Source organism: Leptodactylus fuscus, chromosome 5 (genome assembly GCF_031893055.1).
Source record: "Leptodactylus fuscus isolate aLepFus1 chromosome 5, aLepFus1.hap2, whole genome shotgun sequence".
NCBI lineage: Eukaryota > Metazoa > Chordata > Amphibia > Anura > Leptodactylidae > Leptodactylus > Leptodactylus fuscus.
This window is the reverse complement of record NC_134269.1, coordinates 51,455,070-51,473,435: the sequence shown is the minus strand read 5'-3', so window position 1 is coordinate 51,473,435 and position 18,366 is coordinate 51,455,070. Positions and strand designations below refer to the sequence as shown.

Sequence of the window (18,366 nt, the reverse complement as noted above, 5' to 3'; positions counted from 1 at the left end):
ATTTGTATTCCCAATATATTCTTTGAATTCCCAGTCAGACAATGGCACTGTATACCAGTAGTAAAAATTGTGGGTGCACGTAACCACAATATATTCTTTGAATTACCAGTCAGAAACTGGCACTATATGGCAGTAGCAAGAAATGAGGGTATTTATAACCCCAATATATTCTTTGAATTCCCAGTCAGACAATGGCACTGTATACCAGTAGTAAAAATTGTGGGTGCACGTAACCCCAATATATTCTTTGAATTACCAGTCAGAAACTGGCACTATATGGCAGTAGCAAGAAATGAGGGTATTTGTATTCCCAATATATTCTTTGAATTCCCAGTCAGACACTGGCACTATATGGCAGTAGCAAGAAATGAGGGTATTTGTATTCCCAATATATTCTTTGAATTCCCAGTCAGACAATGGCACTGTATACCAGTAGTAAAAATTGTGGGTGCACGTAACCCCAATATATTCTTTGAATTCCCAGTCAGACACTGGCACTATATGGCAGTAGCAAGAAATGAGGGTATTTGTATTCCCAATATATTCTTTGAATTCCCAGTCAGACAATGGCACTGTATACCAGTAGTAAAAATTGTGGGTGCACGTAACCCCAATATATTCTTTGAATTCCCAGTCAGACACTGGCACTATATGGCAGTAGCAAGAAATGAGGGTATTTGTATTCCCAATATATTCTTTGAATTCCCAGTCAGACAATGGCACTGTATACCAGTAGTAAAAATTGTGGGTGCACGTAACCCCAATATATTCTTTGAATTCCCAGTCAGACACTGGCACTATATGGCAGTAGCAAGAAATGAGGGTATTTGTATTCCCAATATATTCTTTGAATTCCCAGTCAGACAATGGCACTGTATACCAGTAGTAAAAATTGTGGGTGCACGTAACCCCAATATATTCTTTGAATTCCCAGTCAGACACTGGCACTATATGGCAGTAGCAAGAAATGAGGGTATTTGTATTCCCAATATATTCTTTGAATTCCCAGTCAGACAATGGCACTGTATACCAGTAGTAAAAATTGTGGGTGCACGTAACCCCAATATATTCTTTGAATTCCCAGTCAGACACTGGCACTATATGGCAGTAGCAAGAAATGAGGGTATTTATAACCCCAATATATTCTTTGAATTCCCAGTCAGACAATGGCACTGTATACCAGTAGTAAAAATTGTGGGTGCACGTAACCCCAATATATTCTTTGAATTACCAGTCAGAAACTGGCACTATATGGCAGTAGCAAGAAATGAGGGTATTTGTATTCCCAATATATTCTTTGAATTCCCAGTCAGACAATGGCACTGTATACCAGTAGTAAAAATTGTGGGTGCACGTAACCCCAATATATTCTTTGAATTCCCAGTCAGACACTGGCACTATATGGCAGTAGCAAGAAATGAGGGTATTTGTATTCCCAATATATTCTTTGAATTCCCAGTCAGACAATGGCACTGTATACCAGTAGTAAAAATTGTGGGTGCACGTAACCCCAATATATTCTTTGAATTCCCAGTCAGACACTGGCACTATATGGCAGTAGCAAGAAATGAGGGTATTTGTATTCCCAATATATTCTTTGAATTCCCAGTCAGACAATGGCACTGTATACCAGTAGTAAAAATTGTGGGTGCACGTAACCCCAATATATTCTTTGAATTCCCAGTCAGACACTGGCACTATATGGCAGTAGCAAGAAATGAGGGTATTTGTATTCCCAATATATTCTTTGAATTCCCAGTCAGACAATGGCACTGTATACCAGTAGTAAAAATTGTGGGTGCACGTAGCCACAATATATTCTTTGAATTACCAGTCAGAAACTGGCACTATATGGCAGTAGCAAGAAATGAGGGTATTTATAACCCCAATATATTCTTTGAATTCCCAGTCAGACAATGGCACTGTATACCAGTAGTAAAAATTGTGGGTGCACGTAACCCCAATATATTCTTTGAATTACCAGTCAGAAACTGGCACTATATGGCAGTAGCAAGAAATGAGGGTATTTATAACCCCAATATATTCTTTGAATTCCCAGTCAGACAATGGCACTGTATACCAGTAGTAAAAATTGTGGGTGCACGTAACCCCAATATATTCTTTGAATTCCCAGTCAGACACTGGCACTATATGGCAGTAGCAAGAAATGAGGGTATTTGTATTCCCAATATATTCTTTGAATTCCCAGTCAGACAATGGCACTGTATACCAGTAGTAAAAATTGTGGGTGCACGTAACCCCAATATATTCTTTGAATTCCCAGTCAGACACTGGCACTATATGGCAGTAGCAAGAAATGAGGGTATTTGTATTCCCAATATATTCTTTGAATTCCCAGTCAGACAATGGCACTGTATACCAGTAGTAAAAATTGTGGGTGCACGTAACCCCAATATATTCTTTGAATTCCCAGTCAGACACTGGCACTATATGGCAGTAGCAAGAAATGAGGGTATTTGTATTCCCAATATATTCTTTGAATTCCCAGTCAGACAATGGCACTGTATACCAGTAGTAAAAATTGTGGGTGCACGTAACCCCAATATATTCTTTGAATTCCCAGTCAGACACTGGCACTATATGGCAGTAGCAAGAAATGAGGGTATTTGTATTCCCAATATATTCTTTGAATTCCCAGTCAGACAATGGCACTGTATACCAGTAGTAAAAATTGTGGGTGCACGTAACCCCAATATATTCTTTGAATTCCCAGTCAGACACTGGCACTATATGGCAGTAGCAAGAAATGAGGGTATTTGTATTCCCAATATATTCTTTGAATTCCCAGTCAGACAATGGCACTGTATACCAGTAGTAAAAATTGTGGGTGCACGTAACCCCAATATATTCTTTGAATTCCCAGTCAGACACTGGCACTATATGGCAGTAGCAAGAAATGAGGGTATTTGTATTCCCAATATATTCTTTGAATTCCCAGTCAGACAATGGCACTGTATACCAGTAGTAAAAATTGTGGGTGCACGTAGCCACAATATATTCTTTGAATTACCAGTCAGAAACTGGCACTATATGGCAGTAGCAAGAAATGAGGGTATTTATAACCCCAATATATTCTTTGAATTCCCAGTCAGACAATGGCACTGTATACCAGTAGTAAAAATTGTGGGTGCACGTAACCCCAATATATTCTTTGAATTACCAGTCAGAAACTGGCACTATATGGCAGTAGCAAGAAATGAGGGTATTTATAACCCCAATATATTCTTTGAATTCCCAGTCAGACAATGGCACTGTATACCAGTAGTAAAAATTGTGGGTGCACGTAACCCCAATATATTCTTTGAATTCCCAGTCAGACACTGGCACTATATGGCAGTAGCAAGAAATGAGGGTATTTGTATTCCCAATATATTCTTTGAATTCCCAGTCAGACAATGGCACTGTATACCAGTAGTAAAAATTGTGGGTGCACGTAACCCCAATATATTCTTTGAATTCCCAGTCAGACACTGGCACTATATGGCAGTAGCAAGAAATGAGGGTATTTGTATTCCCAATATATTCTTTGAATTCCCAGTCAGACAATGGCACTGTATACCAGTAGTAAAAATTGTGGGTGCACGTAACCCCAATATATTCTTTGAATTACCAGTCAGACACTGGCACTATATGGCAGTAGCAAGAAATGAGGGTATTTGTATTCCCAATATATTCTTTGAATTCCCAGTCAGACAATGGCACTGTATACCAGTAGTAAAAATTGTGGGTGTATATAGCCCCAATTCTATTGCTAGGGGACTTGCAGGGTATTTCTGGGGTGAAGGTGGGGGGGCACACTGTTGGAACGGGTATCGGGGTATATATCGGGTATACGGGAATACACTGACAGTGTATTCCATTCAGGATCCTGGGAAAGCTGGGTTGCGGCGATTGAGCCCGTCAGTGCCACTTTACACTGACAAGCTTCTCCCTGGAATTTAGCTCTTATAAGAGCTGTTGGTTGTCTTCTCCTTCCTATCCTAGCCTGTCCCTGCCTACCCAGAATCTAAGCCCTAGCTAGCTGGACGGAAACCTCCGTCCTCGGTGAATTGCAAGCTCAGAATGACGCGAACCTGGGCGGCGCTGTTCTTTTAAATTAGAGGTCACATGTTTTCGGCAGCCAATGGGTTTTGCCTACTTTTCTCAACGTCACCGGTGTCGTAGTTCCTGTCCCACCTACCCTGCGCTGTTATTGGAGCAAAAAAGGCGCCAGGGAAGGTGGGAGGGGAATCGAGTAATGGCGCACTTTACCACGCGGTGTTCGATTCGATTCGAACATGCCGAACAGCCTAATATCCGATCGAACATGAGTTCGATAGAACACTGTTCGCTCATCTCTAATAAAGATTACACGGGCACAAAAATATGGTCAAATATAGCAATGAATCTCAAAGTATGGTTATGGTATCCCTGGGGGTACGTCCAACTATCCTCAGGGGTATGCCATGGTAGGGGCCTGACGCCCCTAATGGTAGTTTGTGGGGTTCATCACTCACACACTGTAATTATATTCTGGGGTTTCTTCAGACTCCAGAATATAATAAGGGTAGGTGATCAATCACAACAAAAAGTGTTACTTACCTCTCCTAGGCTCTTCTGCCCTCCAGAGTTGACGTCAGTGACCACTGAGGCCCAATCACAGGCCTTAGCAGTTGTGGAGGTCACATGGCGTAATGACACTATGATGTTATGCATCTTTACGATATGTGACCCTTGTTCATTTTAATTACTCTTGCAAGAAGTTAATTACCACTGATTTTACAAAAATATCAGGGATCTAAACAGTTAGTTGTATGGTACTCAAATGGACTGTACTACCTGTCAGCAGCATTAAAATCAGTGGGCTGTACTGCCTGTGAGTGGAATTAAAATCAGTGGGCTGTACTGCCTGTCAGCAGCATTAAAATCAGTGGGCTGTACTGTCTGTCAGAATTACATACTGTACCAATTGGCCCATGGGGACTAAGACTTTGTATGTTCTCCCTCTCCTATGATTCTAGCCATGTTTAATGCTCACCTTTACAACCAGACAGTGTTACCTCTCATTCAGCAAAAACTGATAAATGCGCCCACCTGCCCTTGGTGCATGAAATGGGCATAGTCACAACTAGTGATGGGTGAAACTTGCAAGATTTTTTTCGAAAATAATTGTGAAGTGTATGTGACATTAAAGAAGAGGCTGAAAGAGCCTACGGTGAAGACTAGACACCATGAAGAAAGGTGTTTTTTTTTTTTTTAGTTTGTCCGCACCTCCCATGGGCTTCCACGTATTATACACTAGGGACGGAAGAGACCCCAGCGCTATTGCAGAACTTTGTTCTGAAAGCGAAGATAATGCTTTCTGGTATTTTAGCAGCAATTGACAGGAAGATTTAACGGAGGTGTGTATTGTGAGCAGTCATATATCCTCTACTGCAATTTACTATATACACAGTCCAGTAACATTAATGTGACCACTAGGGTTGAGCCGATCTTGAGATTTCAAGATCGATTTTAAAATCCGATTTCCGATCATTTTCCAGCCAATCTCAATCCTGATCGCGATCGTGAAATTTGCTCGATCGCCGATCGGAATCCGATCCTTTCCGAACCCGATCTTCAACCCTAGTCAATGCTTCTCTATGGGAAAAGTCACTTTTAGGGTTGAGCCGATCTTGAGATAACCTCCAATCTCGATCCCGCTGGAAATTTACTCGATCGCCGATCGAAATCCGATCTTTTCCAATCCCGATCGCTCAACCCTAGTGACCACCTGTCAAAATCCAGAATAGCCACCTTTCATAGAGCGGACCACTGCGAGATGTGCAGGAAGAGAGGGGATGTTGTGATGATGTTCACTGGGATGTTGAGCCATGCTGACTCAAGTGCCGCGGCCAGCTGCGCTAGGTTACGCGGTTGAGCATCCATGGCGCGAATAACCCAATTGAGGTGGTCCCACAGATTCTCGATTGGGTTCAAATCCGGGGAAATTGCTGGCCAAGGGAGTACGGTAAACTCATCCTGGTGCTCCTCGAACTATGCACGTACACTGCGAGCTTTATGACACGTCGCATTGTCCTGCTGGTAGATGCCATCATCCTGAGGAAAAACAAGTCACATGTAGGTGTGAACATGGTCCGCAAGGATAGATGCATACTTGTGTTGATCCATCATGCCTTCCACAATCATGAGTGCACCCAGATGGCTGATGACACGTGCCTTCTGCAATTGGTTATTTAACGTTGACGTCAAAAGTAGGCGGTGGTCACATTAATAGGACTGGACTGTGTATAACGTATTATATGTCACCTTGCACACCTGTAACCTGTATAAAAGTCATCACAGGCCCTCTTGCTATTCTCCAATCACAGGGCTCCACACTGATATCTCATGTTATATCTTACAGAAAATTCTTTATGTATCAGACTTGTTCTGTATTTCTTGTTGTCGTGATGTTTTGTCTTTTTCACTTTTTGTTTTTCTTTTGTTTCCCTTTGATATTTTGTTGTTGTATAGATTGTGGAACTTGTAGGGTTAAATTGAGTGGTGTGGTTATTCTTTCTACTCAGGTGTTTGTGTAATTCATTATCTTTATATGCAAACTGGTAATTTTCAGTGTCAGACTATGACCAAGGAGACCAGTTTCTCCGAAACGCGTTGGCAGACGCCGTGTACTCACATGGGGATCTCCCTTGCTTTTAAACCTTTTTTGTAAGATGTTTCCATAATTAAAAGTTACAATTTATATTGGATTGGATGGACTTCTGGACACCATTTTGGCTTCAGTATACCCTGCCTCAAGCCGATGAGACTTCCAAGTCCGTGCATCTCCCTTCCTGGAAGAACGGTGTGATTTTGGACATTTGCTACCATTGGAATTGCTGTGAGTGGGCTGTGTTTCTCCATTTTCCCTTTCTCCTTGTTTTCTGATTAAACTTTTGGGGTTTCCTACCCACAAAACACTATTATATTATATATGGGGACACTGTAGGATCCATTATATTACATGTCGGCACTGAAGAGGACACTGAGGGGCATTACAATATATGTGGGAGCACTGATCGGGCCCATTGTAGAATTGTTAACAAAGACTCAAAATACTCACTACTTTGGAGGTACTTTAGCAATTTCATAAATCTTATTTACCTCTATGGGAGATGGGGAAACAATGTAGTATAGTCATGTTCAACAGTCTCCATATCTTCTGACCTTATCATAAGAAGAAAGCGCTTATTTCCATCACAGTCATGGCTAAGATGTGAATACTCCTTTAGGCTAAGACTTGATGCTTTGAGTCTTTGCCTCCACTCAAACTTCTTTTCAGTCACTTGTTGGGAAAACTGTATAATTTTTTTTGCAGATTTTGCTGTGATTTATTCATCCAAATTCAAGAGCGGATTTAGCAGATACCACTACTGGCTTTTGCTTAAAAAAACAAACAAAAAAAAACACAGAAAAATCTGCAACAAAAAATGCAGCTTCTTCATAACATTTGTTCTTAGCCTAAAGGGGTATACCTATCTTAGCCATGACTGTGATGAGTCTTTGCGATGTTCTTGCAGCTTGTGATTGTGGGGCACCATTGTGTGTCATGGTAGCAAGTTCCAGAGCATGGGGGATGCACGAGATAAGTCTTGCAGGTGGTTGTGTGAAGAAAAGATAAGAGCAGAGTAAAGTAAGAGGTCTTGAGAGGTTCGGGGGTCATGTGTATGAAGGGACAGGTTATGGATGGCTTTGTGTGTCAGTGTTAGCATTCTTAACTCAACCCTGGATGAGGTGCAGCCAGTGAAGAGACTGGCTGAAGGAAGAGGCTGATGAAAAATGGGGGAAGATCTAGATTAAGTGAGCAGCAAAGTTTAGGATGGTACGGAGGAGGGCAAGGAGGCCATGGAGAAGGGTACTACAGTATTCTATTTACATCTTGGAAAACAGATTTGCATATTTTTCCCAGTCTTCTAAGAGGCAGACTATAGGTATGTGGACTAGCATTATTATAGTTTCAGGGTTGAGGAAGGAGCGGATTTGAAGAATGTTCTTGAGCTGGAGGCCTCAGGAGGTGTTGAGGACTTGCTTGTAAGGCTTGATGGATAGTGTAGAATCAAAGGTTACCACCAGGCAATGGACACATGGCCCCATTAACGTTTTTCAATGGATCAAGGGGATATGCCAGGTGAGAGGAAGATGATAAAAGTAATTTCTTCCATGTTGAGTTTGGGAACACAGGAAGGAGGTTATAGCTACTGGACACTCTGGAACTCTGAACAGCAAATCGGTAATGTCTGAGCCAGAGAGATATATTTGGGTGTCATCGTCATAACAGTGGTATTGAAAACAATGGGATACTACGAGCGGCCCAAGACTGAGGGTGTAGATAGAGAACAGGAGGGGTCCCAGGATAGAGCATTGAGGCACACAGACACTGGGTGCATTGAGGAGGTGGTGTGTGAGTGTGAGAAGCTGAATGTGAATTTGTTGAGGTATGAAGAAATCTAGAAAAGGGCCAAAATTGTAATGTGAAGAGAGATGAGAGAGTTTGTAGCAAAAGGGAGTGATCAACAGTGTTGAAAGAAGTTGGATGAGAGGTAGGAGGATAGTTCAAAACGGGCAAGTTTCTGAAGGAGTTTTACAAACACTGGTACTGATAAGGCGAAACAGGAGTAACGCGCCCGTGCATTCAGACACGTATACACGTGTCCTCAATGGGAGGCTTTTTAACCCATTGATTTCAATGTGTAGTGCCCGTAACCCGGCACACATTGAAGTGAATGGGATCTGTTTTGAGCGCTTACACTCTGACACGTCTATACTTGTCTGAATGCGCGGCACGTTACTCTGTGGGAACAGAGCCTAAGTCCTCACAAACTTTTTGAAAAAAATCTATAACAATCGTGGATTTGCTCTGGATTAGACAAAGTTTGAAATTTGCAGAAAGAAATAATAAACATGACTTTTAGGGCAAAATTTTGATGCTACATGTGGTTTTTAAAAACCCTTCTCTATGGGGTTGGCGGATTGGTCTCATGGTGTGGCCACCACTTTTCAGTGTACGGAGAGGCACGTAGGAATAAATGTAAAAAAGGCCTGCCACTGCCACAGAATCCTTTTAATGGCAAACCTTCAGTGATTTTCAATAGCACATTCTCAATGTTTATATGTGCACTGCCAGTCAATAACTATATCCAACACTTCAATTTATCTTCATACTGAGAAAGAAATATCATTGAAAAGGATTATAATGTTCGGCGGAAAAATTAGGACAGACAATATAAAGCAGTAGGAGGATCTATATAGAGCACAGCACACAAGGCAGCACTACAAAGACAAAAAAGAATACAGTAATTTGTGCTTTCAACCAAAGCTATCACTCAATGGGTAACAAAAATACTGGAAAGACAGCTTCCATTGAAAAACTGGCAGAGAGAAAAACAGAATTTTACTGGAGGTGAAATCACATGGGGACAGATCAATATTTTATCAGACGTCAAACGCTTCATATAACATAGCCGCACAATGCACTCACAATATTGTAACAAGCAAATATTCAGACCCACTGATGATGCAAAGTGTAAAACAGCAAAAAATAAAAATAAAAAAATAAATTTAAAAAATAATATATATATATATATATATATATATATATATATATATATATATTATATACAGTAAACATATATACTGTTGAAAAAAGCATCTTCATTCGGTCGGATAGTCATCTTTGATTTTAGAAGTTCCATGACTCTATTGTCCATATACAGAAGATATGATTACAGAGGGTACAGCAGAGCTGCAGGAAAGCAAGGACTCCTAGCAGCATAGATAACTACCATGCTGGGGGTCCTGACCCTGGCTCAAGGCTCAGTCTTGGAAATATGCCGTACATTAAAAAAAAAAAAAAAAATGCAATTGAAAATATTAATAATATGCAATTTTTGCACCATTGGCTGAAATCTATGAGATATAAAGAAACACATGTAATTATTTATCTTCTAGCCATAGGATAGAGCTCCGTGGAGATCCTAAGAACGGGATGGGTCAGGGAATTCTAACTCATTGACAATGCAATGGTGGACTCAGACGTCTCTATTCATTTCAATGGGAGACCCAAAGCTGTATTTCAGCTATTTCTGGAATACCTAATATAATGAATGAAGCGGATAGGGGGATAAATGATTTTATTGGCATGACCCCTTTAAAATAAAAACTTGTTCATTTGTTAGCAATGTGGAGTTATATGTCTCATGACCTACAACTGAACTGTAAAACTGACAATTCACGGCACATGCAATGCAAAGTTTGAAAGCCAAGCCATGTACACCAAAATTGCAGCAAAAACCACTGACTTTGGCTATTTTTTTTTTTGGCAAGTTGATCTGCTGCCGAACAGAAGACCTATCCTACAGGTCCTCAAACTTAAGGTCTGCCGATGGAATGGATTTTTTACAAAAATGGCAGAATTCTTCATGATTGTGCAGATTCTATTCTGAAAATACATAATGTACAGTGAAATTCAAGTCCACACACATTTTAGACTTGATTCAGATCTGTGTAAAGGTCTCTGTACGCGGCCCCTGAACAGAAACCTAATCCGCATAAAAAAAGTGGTTATCATAGGAAACCTGCAGACTCCATAGACTATAATGGGATCCGTGTGGTTTCCCCACTAAAAATGCGGAGAGAAAGCTGCTGCTTACAGGACTTTCCTCTCTGCATTTTTCATGCAGAAAGGGGAATGGGATCCCCGAAAGCAGATGTGAACCGAGCCTTAGGGCGTGCTACAGATTTTCAATGGAGTTCACTCCATGTGTTGTTAATTCTCTCTAGATTTTACATCAAATTTTACCTATTTCTATACAGAGGGTGAAATCTGCAATGAGATGTGTCACATGCAGAAGTTATAGGGAACTTGCACTAATTTTGAAGTTTTCTGCTATGTGTGAACATGGATTTACATTGCATTGATCGGGAAGGAAACCACTTTGCTGTCATCTGACTTGGCCATTGGTAAAGTATAATCTAAAATACACAATTCTAGAAGGAGTCCAGGACGACAACACGACATTATGTATAATTGAGACTCACCACTGGAGCAGTCTGCACCCCCCCATCCTGGCTCACAGTGACAGGTATCCGGTGACACGCACCTTCCATGTACACATTCCTCCGTGCAAAGGGCTGTAAAGAAAGATAGAAATGAGGACATTAAAATGAAAAGAATATACTAACTAAATATAATACATTTTATGTAGAGAGCCATAGCACCTTTTATAGTGTGGAAGAAATCAATTACATTAAATAAAGTGGTTAGCGCTATTCAGCATTACTGACAAAGCCGCTACCATTTTTGCCAAAGCTTTACTACATTTGAAAATTTTTTTACCAACTTACAAAAATCCACAAAGGTAAAATCTTACTAATATTATAAAATTATGTTTGGATGTTCGTTACTCAATCACGCAAAAACGGCTGAACAGATTTGGCTGAAATTTGGAAAACACATAGATAGGAACCCCGATTAAAATATAGGCTACTTTTTATCCCAATAAATGATGTCACTACATGACCGTTAAGCACGAATTTAGACACACACTATGTTTGAGGACCTTTGAGGACGTCATCACAGGCCCTTCAGCCATCCCATAGGATCACGCCATGTGGTAGGAGGAGCTACATGATAATTTGGGGGCGAAGTTAAACAGGAGGAGCCAGACAGTATGAAAGCTGAAGATCAGGAGACTACAGAACATACAGGCTGTGTGTGGACAAGAGGAGTATATCGGCTGTAGAGTTTCAGTGAGTACAACCGGGGAATGTGTTGTTCTGCCTCGGATGGGGGAGGGGGAGAACGGTTATACATTTCAGCAACATCCATTCAGCCATGTCTAACACAAAAGCTGCTCAGACACTCTCACACAACACAAGCCCTGTATTCAAAATTAGCAGATGTAGCAGAGCTGAGGCAGCACGCTAGCAGTTTCTGTGCGTAACACAGGGGCATGTAGTCTTCAGACTGTGCTGGGGGGAAGGGGAAGGGAGAACTGTGTCACATTTCACCGGCAGCCATTCAGCAGTGTCTAACACAGACAACACAACCCCTGTGATCCAAATTGCCCGATGTAGCCAAGCTGAGGCAGCGCGGTACCACAGCTTGCTCTGCTCCCCATACGGATGTGCATACAGCTGGGGCTGCTGCGCATATGCACAGATGTAGCAGAGCCGACACGCGGACACAGGCGGATCACTGCCAATTTGGCTAATTATAAGCGGCTCATCGCCAACAACAACCCACAGACGAAGTCGAGGGCAGAAGCTAGTATTATATATACGGTGGTGGAGCCACTGAGGACAGCATTGTACTGTGTGTGGTGGCCACTCGGCAGACCATTATACAATTTAGAAACAAAATTTTTTTTTGGATCCTAAATTTTTCAGGTTTTTTTTTTTTTTTTTTTGTCTCTGACTGGCATAAGATTTCACTTCCCCCTGCCAATCCCCCCTCCCCCAGATGACACCAGTCTTAATAAATTCCTCCCACTGTTATCACAGTCCCCAGTGGGCTTCCCAAACTAAACTCCCTATTGGTATGTCATTGGCGTATAGGAATAAACCAGATTACACAGAGGAAACCCACACAAAATATTTCATCAGATTGATACCCAGGCCGATGTGCCTATAATAGAAGAATCACAAAATATATAAGATAAAACAGAAATTATTTATTTTGTAAAACAAATAATATAAACTTTACAAGATATCTGCATCCTGGCAGACTTTACATCAGGATGCCAGTAAAGTATCAGATGACACAACCAGGGTGAAGACTGACTGAAGTGTTGGCGTATTCATTCTGAAGTCTTCACATTACAGCAACACAGAATTGCCTTCCAGAATCCCGATGGCTGGGGGTCTTCTGCGGGGCTATTGGTGTTCCTCCTGGAACGGTTTGGGAACCACCTTCTTCTGTGTGATGCCGAATCCGTGGTTGGCCATGCCTCCTTTACTTGATGTGTTGGTGTTGAATTCTCAGAAATATTTTCACTGCTGATCTTTTGCAGTTCTGTGGTTGATGATCTGAAACATTTGGGAAGCCACCATCTTCTTTGTGGCAAAATAGTATCTTGACTCAGCCAGGCTTTCTTTACTTGACACTGTAGAGAAGTAGTCATTGTCTCAGAGATATTTTCGGTTACAATCTCTGACTTTATTACCTCCAAGTCTTTTTCTTCCTCAGAGATTTTATCAACATCCAAGTCATTTTTGGGTGTTATTACACGGATGCTCTCTTTGTCTCTCATCTCCTTTCCTTCCTCATCCACCTCTTCATCTTCCTCCTCCTCCTCTGGTATTGTCTCCAAGGTGGGCCAGAATAAGACCTCACCATACTGATCAGGCCAGAAGGCTGGCTCTGCCTCCTCTACCATTTCTCTCCATAATTCATCTGGAAACTCTTCAATGTCTTCCATACTGACTGCGCATACACTGCTCACAAATACAAGCAACTCTCCACCATCAACTGTAACCCTCAAAGGAATATCATTGCAGCACCTTGTTATATATCCTGCGTGATGTCATAAGGTTCTACCATAGCTAATACTAGGGAACATTCCGTGGTATCTGCAGGTTTTTTTTTTTTAAAATACCCTATATCTTTATTAAATCAATAACATAAAGCCACAATACGTCAGCTACATAATATGGAACAAACACAATGAGGATGTAGCAGGGGTCCAGATGGCAACTATGTGATTTCCTTGGTGCCAGTTGCTATGAGACCCACCACCTTGCTGCCTCTTTATAAAAAAAAAAAAAAAAAAAAGGCAGATAGACCCGTCACACACGGCCATGTGGAGGTTGCTGTATGTGTAGACCTGTGGCCTAAAGCTGATGATACATTGAAAACAATGGTGAAGGTGCTACTGCTAGTATTAAGTAACTTTGTAAATACTTTGCTTATATAAATCCAATTTTAAGATGCACAAGCTTTCTTCTCCACTTATGTCTAAAGACAAATTCACATTTCGCAGGCATCCTGATACTATAGAGTGATGCATTGTGGGAGTTCAGATTACAATAACACAATTAGATCTCAGCTGTTAGGTTACATGTCTGATAATGGAGTAGAGATACACCACTGTCTATCTCCAAGCGTAACCAGAAGAATTTTAAAAGCAGTTCTTTTTAGAAAATAAGACAGAATACAAGACAAGCGGCATAAAAAAGAAAGTATTTGAAAATAACCTCTTTTTGCTATAATGTTAAAGAGAAATTACACTTTAAAGAGTTGCAAAAATATTCCTTAAACAGAACATGTAACCAGGTCTGATAAGGTCCCTGAGAATTGGTGGTTTTAATCTATCCAAATCCGTTCAGCTATTCCAAAGATATAAGCCCTCTTAGTGGCGATGGAAATGTAATAATAATAATAGCCAAGTGGGCAGGAACACTGTGATTTCTCTGTGTGCTGAATGTCATGCAGTGTTACCACCCACTTGCCTAGTATACCCTAATATGCATCAATACTAACTAAAAGGGCTTATATCGTTGGAATGGCTGAACAGATTTGGATATACAACACGCCAAGATGGTTAGGATGGCAGATGATGTTTGTCATTGGGTTTTTCAGATCTAATGACAGGTCCTCTCCTCTGTAAATAAGGCCAGTTCTCTAATTTCCTGATCATGTCCAACTAAAGGTTTGTTTAAACTTCATTCACACTGGCATATTCATGATCCCCATTTCTTTTATTTCTTCTATATAAAATATCTCCTTAATGTAGAGCCAATGTTATATCCATCGTGTTGTATACTATATGCATCTGCATTCCTGACAAGGCACCATGCTCAATGCCCTATGATGACTTGAAAAAGAATAGATTGTAATACCAATAGAATAAAAATAATAAATACTTTTATGGATGATGGATCCACACTTTTGTATAATATGGGGAAAATATAAGAAAGAACTTTTCATTATGTAAGAATATACTTTTATTTTTATTTTATTATGCTTACTTATATAGCGCCATCATATTCCGCAGCGCTTTACAGATATTGTCAGTCACTGTCCCACATAGGGCTCACAATCTACATTCCCTATCAGTATGTCTTTGGTATGTGGGAGGAAACCGCAGTACCCAGAGGAAACCCACGCAAACACTGGGAGAACATACAAACTCCTTGCAGATGTCATCCTTGGCAGGATTTGAACCTAGGACTCAGCGCTGCAAGGCTGCAGTGCTAACCACTGAGCCACCGTGCTGCCCTTTATTTCCATAGAACTAGAAATCACCTTTAAATGTACTATGTTAATATGTAGTCCACCTAGTAGTCTAAGTGATAAAAGTGCCTAAAAATATCTCATCCATACTTTCGGAATGGACTTAGGACATGTTCACACTACTGTAATTACAATACATTTTTGCCAACCACCAATGGTTGACTGTAATGTAAAAAAAAAAAAGATGGATACTTTCTTCCATCATGTTTATTTACTTTTCTAGCAGAAAAAAAAGTCTCGCAGAAAAGTAAAAAACATTAAAGAATAAAGCATCCGTTGTAGTTTTTACATGGGGGTGAACGCAAATGGACGGGATTCTGTGATGGATGAGAGCAACGGACATTAAACAATTGAAATGTGAACCTTTACAGACCAATGCCATGTAAAGTACAGTGGGGCAAAAAAGTATTTAGTCAGTCACCAATAGTGCAAGTTCCACCACTTAAAAAGATGAGAGGCGTCTGTAATTTACATCATAGGTAGACCTCAACTATGAGAGACAAAATGAGAAAACAAATCCAGAAAATCACATTGTCTGATTTTGTAAGAATTTATTTGCAAATTATGGTGGAAAATAAGTATTTGGTCACCTACAAACAATCAAAATTTCTGACTCTCACAGACCTGTAACTTCTTCTTTAAGAGTCTCCTCTTTCCTCCACTCATTACCTGTAGTAATGGCACCTGTTTAAACTTGTTATCAGTATAAAAAGACACCTGTGCACACCCTCAAACAGTCAGACTCCAAACTCCACTATGGTGAAGACCAAAGAGCTGTCAAAGGACACCAGAAACAAAATTGTAGCCCTGCACCAGGCTGGGAAGACTGAATCTGCAATAGGCAACCAGCTTGGATTGAAGAAATCAACTGTGGGAGCAATAATTAGAAAATGGAAGACATACAAGACCACTGATAATCTCCCTCGATCTGGGGCTCCACGCAAAATCTCACCCCGTGGGGTCAAAATGATCACAAGAACGGTGAGCAAAAATCCCAGAACCATGCGGGGGGACCTAGTGAATGAACTGCAGAGAGCTGGGACCAATGTAACAAAGCCTACCATCAGTAACACACTACGCCGCCAGGGACTCAGATCCTGCAGTGCCAGACGTGTCCCACTGCTTAAGCCAGTACATGTCCGGGCCCCTCTGAAGTTTGCTAGAGAGCATTTTGATGATCCAGAAGAGTATTGGGAGAATGTCCTATGGTCTGATGAAACCAAACTGGAACTGTTTGGTAGAAACACAACTTTTCATGTTTGGAGGAAAAAGAATACTGAGTTGCATCCATCAAACACCATACCTACTGTAAAGCATGGGGGTGGAAACATCATGCTTTGGGGCTGTTTCTCTGCAAAGGGGCCAGGACGACTGATCCGGGTACATGAAAGAATGAATGGGGCCATGTATCGTGAGATTTTGAGTGCAAACCTCCTTCCATCAGCAAGGGCATTGAAGATGAAATGTGGCTGGGTCTTTCAACATGACAATGATCCAAAGCACACCGCCAGGGCAACGAAGGAGTGGCTTTGTAAGAAGCATTTGAAGGTCCTGGAGTGGCCTAGCCAGTCTCCAGATCTCAACCCTATAGAAAACCTTTGGAGGGAGTTGAAAGTCCATGTTGCCAAGCGACAGCCCCAAAAGAGAGGAGATCTGCATGGAGGAATGGGCCAACATACCAACAACAGTGTGTGCCAACCTTGTGAAGACTTACAGAAAACGTTTGACCTCTGTCATTGCCAACAAAGGATATATAACAAAGTATTGAGATGAAATTTTGTTACTGACCAAATACTTATTTTCCACCATAATTTGCAAATAAATTCTTACAAAATCAGACAATGTGATTTTCTGGATTTGTTTTCTTATTTTGTCTCTCATAGTTGAGGTCTACCTATGATGTAAATTACAGACGCCTCATCTTTTTAAGTGGTGGAACTTGCACTATTGGTGACTGACTAAATACTTTTTTGCCCCACTGTATATACCTATGGATGAGATATATTTACACAACCCTTCTACAGCTTTGGCCAAAAATTTCTTTACCCAATGCACTAAAGAAACTGTTCCATCTAGTATTCCAATATGCTTTCTGGTCATTATTATATTTGCTACAGTAGATGAGTACCAAAAGAGCTAAGAACAGCATATCATTGTGTGTAGATTATAATATGAATGTAATGGAGATGTTTTATTTGTTGTAAAGTAAAAATTCATGTCTGGTGAGAAGTGAGTAGGAAGTTCAGAAGAGAGGAAAGACGCTGGATAGAAGCTTTCCATCACAATCAAAGAACTTCACTGACATCAGTGAGAAAGACACTTATAGAGCAGATTCTTCCCCAGTTACTGTGAGCAGTATATGTGATCTATCCACCACCAACCAGTTCAGAGAGGACTGCAATCTCCAGATATACCATGCGGAAGGGGAAACTGATGCACTTTTACAGAAGGGATTCAATTCCGGCTTCTGAGATCAGAGAACGTTTGCCCAAAGTCTTACCTTAATATATTCAGCTCTTAAAGGGGTTGTCCATGATAAACTGATACTTAACCCCTAAGCTAAACTCCTTCCCCATCTAACTTCTAATTTACACCCATTTTTTTATTTTTTTTAAAATGATAATTACCCATATCCCAGATAGCTCCGTACACTGTATCATGGGCAGGCACATTACTGTATCTCAGGGCCCACTGATATATTTACACAAAAAAAAAATCCTGGACAAACCCTTTAACTTTACAACAGATTTGCAATAGATGCATTTTGGAGAGTATTAAAATTTGCACATTCACACTATTTAACCAGTTATTCTTGGTGTAAAAAGTCACTTTGTGGTCATCATACAAACTGGCCACATAGTAAAGTTTATTTGTATTTTATATTCACTTATATTTCACATTTCACAGATGCCGAAACCACAAAGATCCATTAATGTTAATCCATTATCTTTCCCGACCTCTCAAAATCCAACCACAATAAGTACACTTTAAGATTTAAGGGTCTTCAGTGCTCAGTAATGCATGTGCTCATGTGCTTTCTCTAAGGCTATGTTTACATGAGTGCCATGGTTTCCTTTTATAATGGAGTCAGG

General features: G+C 40.6%; 2 protein-coding genes across 3 annotated transcripts in view; both read right to left on the bottom strand.

Moving 5' to 3' along the window:
• MEGF11 (multiple EGF like domains 11) overlaps window positions 1–18,366 on the bottom strand; it is a 324,148-nt gene that overhangs the window by 196,490 nt on the left and 109,292 nt on the right. For both annotated transcript variants that reach the window (XM_075273141.1, XM_075273142.1), the window contains exon 5: window positions 11,080–11,172. In XM_075273141.1, coding sequence (XP_075129242.1) covers window positions 11,080–11,172 — 93 coding nt within the window. The remainder of the gene's footprint in view (window positions 1–11,079; window positions 11,173–18,366) is intronic.
• Window positions 1–18,366, bottom strand: part of LOC142202847 (mitochondrial import receptor subunit TOM20 homolog) — a 331,267-nt gene that overhangs the window by 269,184 nt on the left and 43,717 nt on the right. The window lies entirely within an intron of this gene.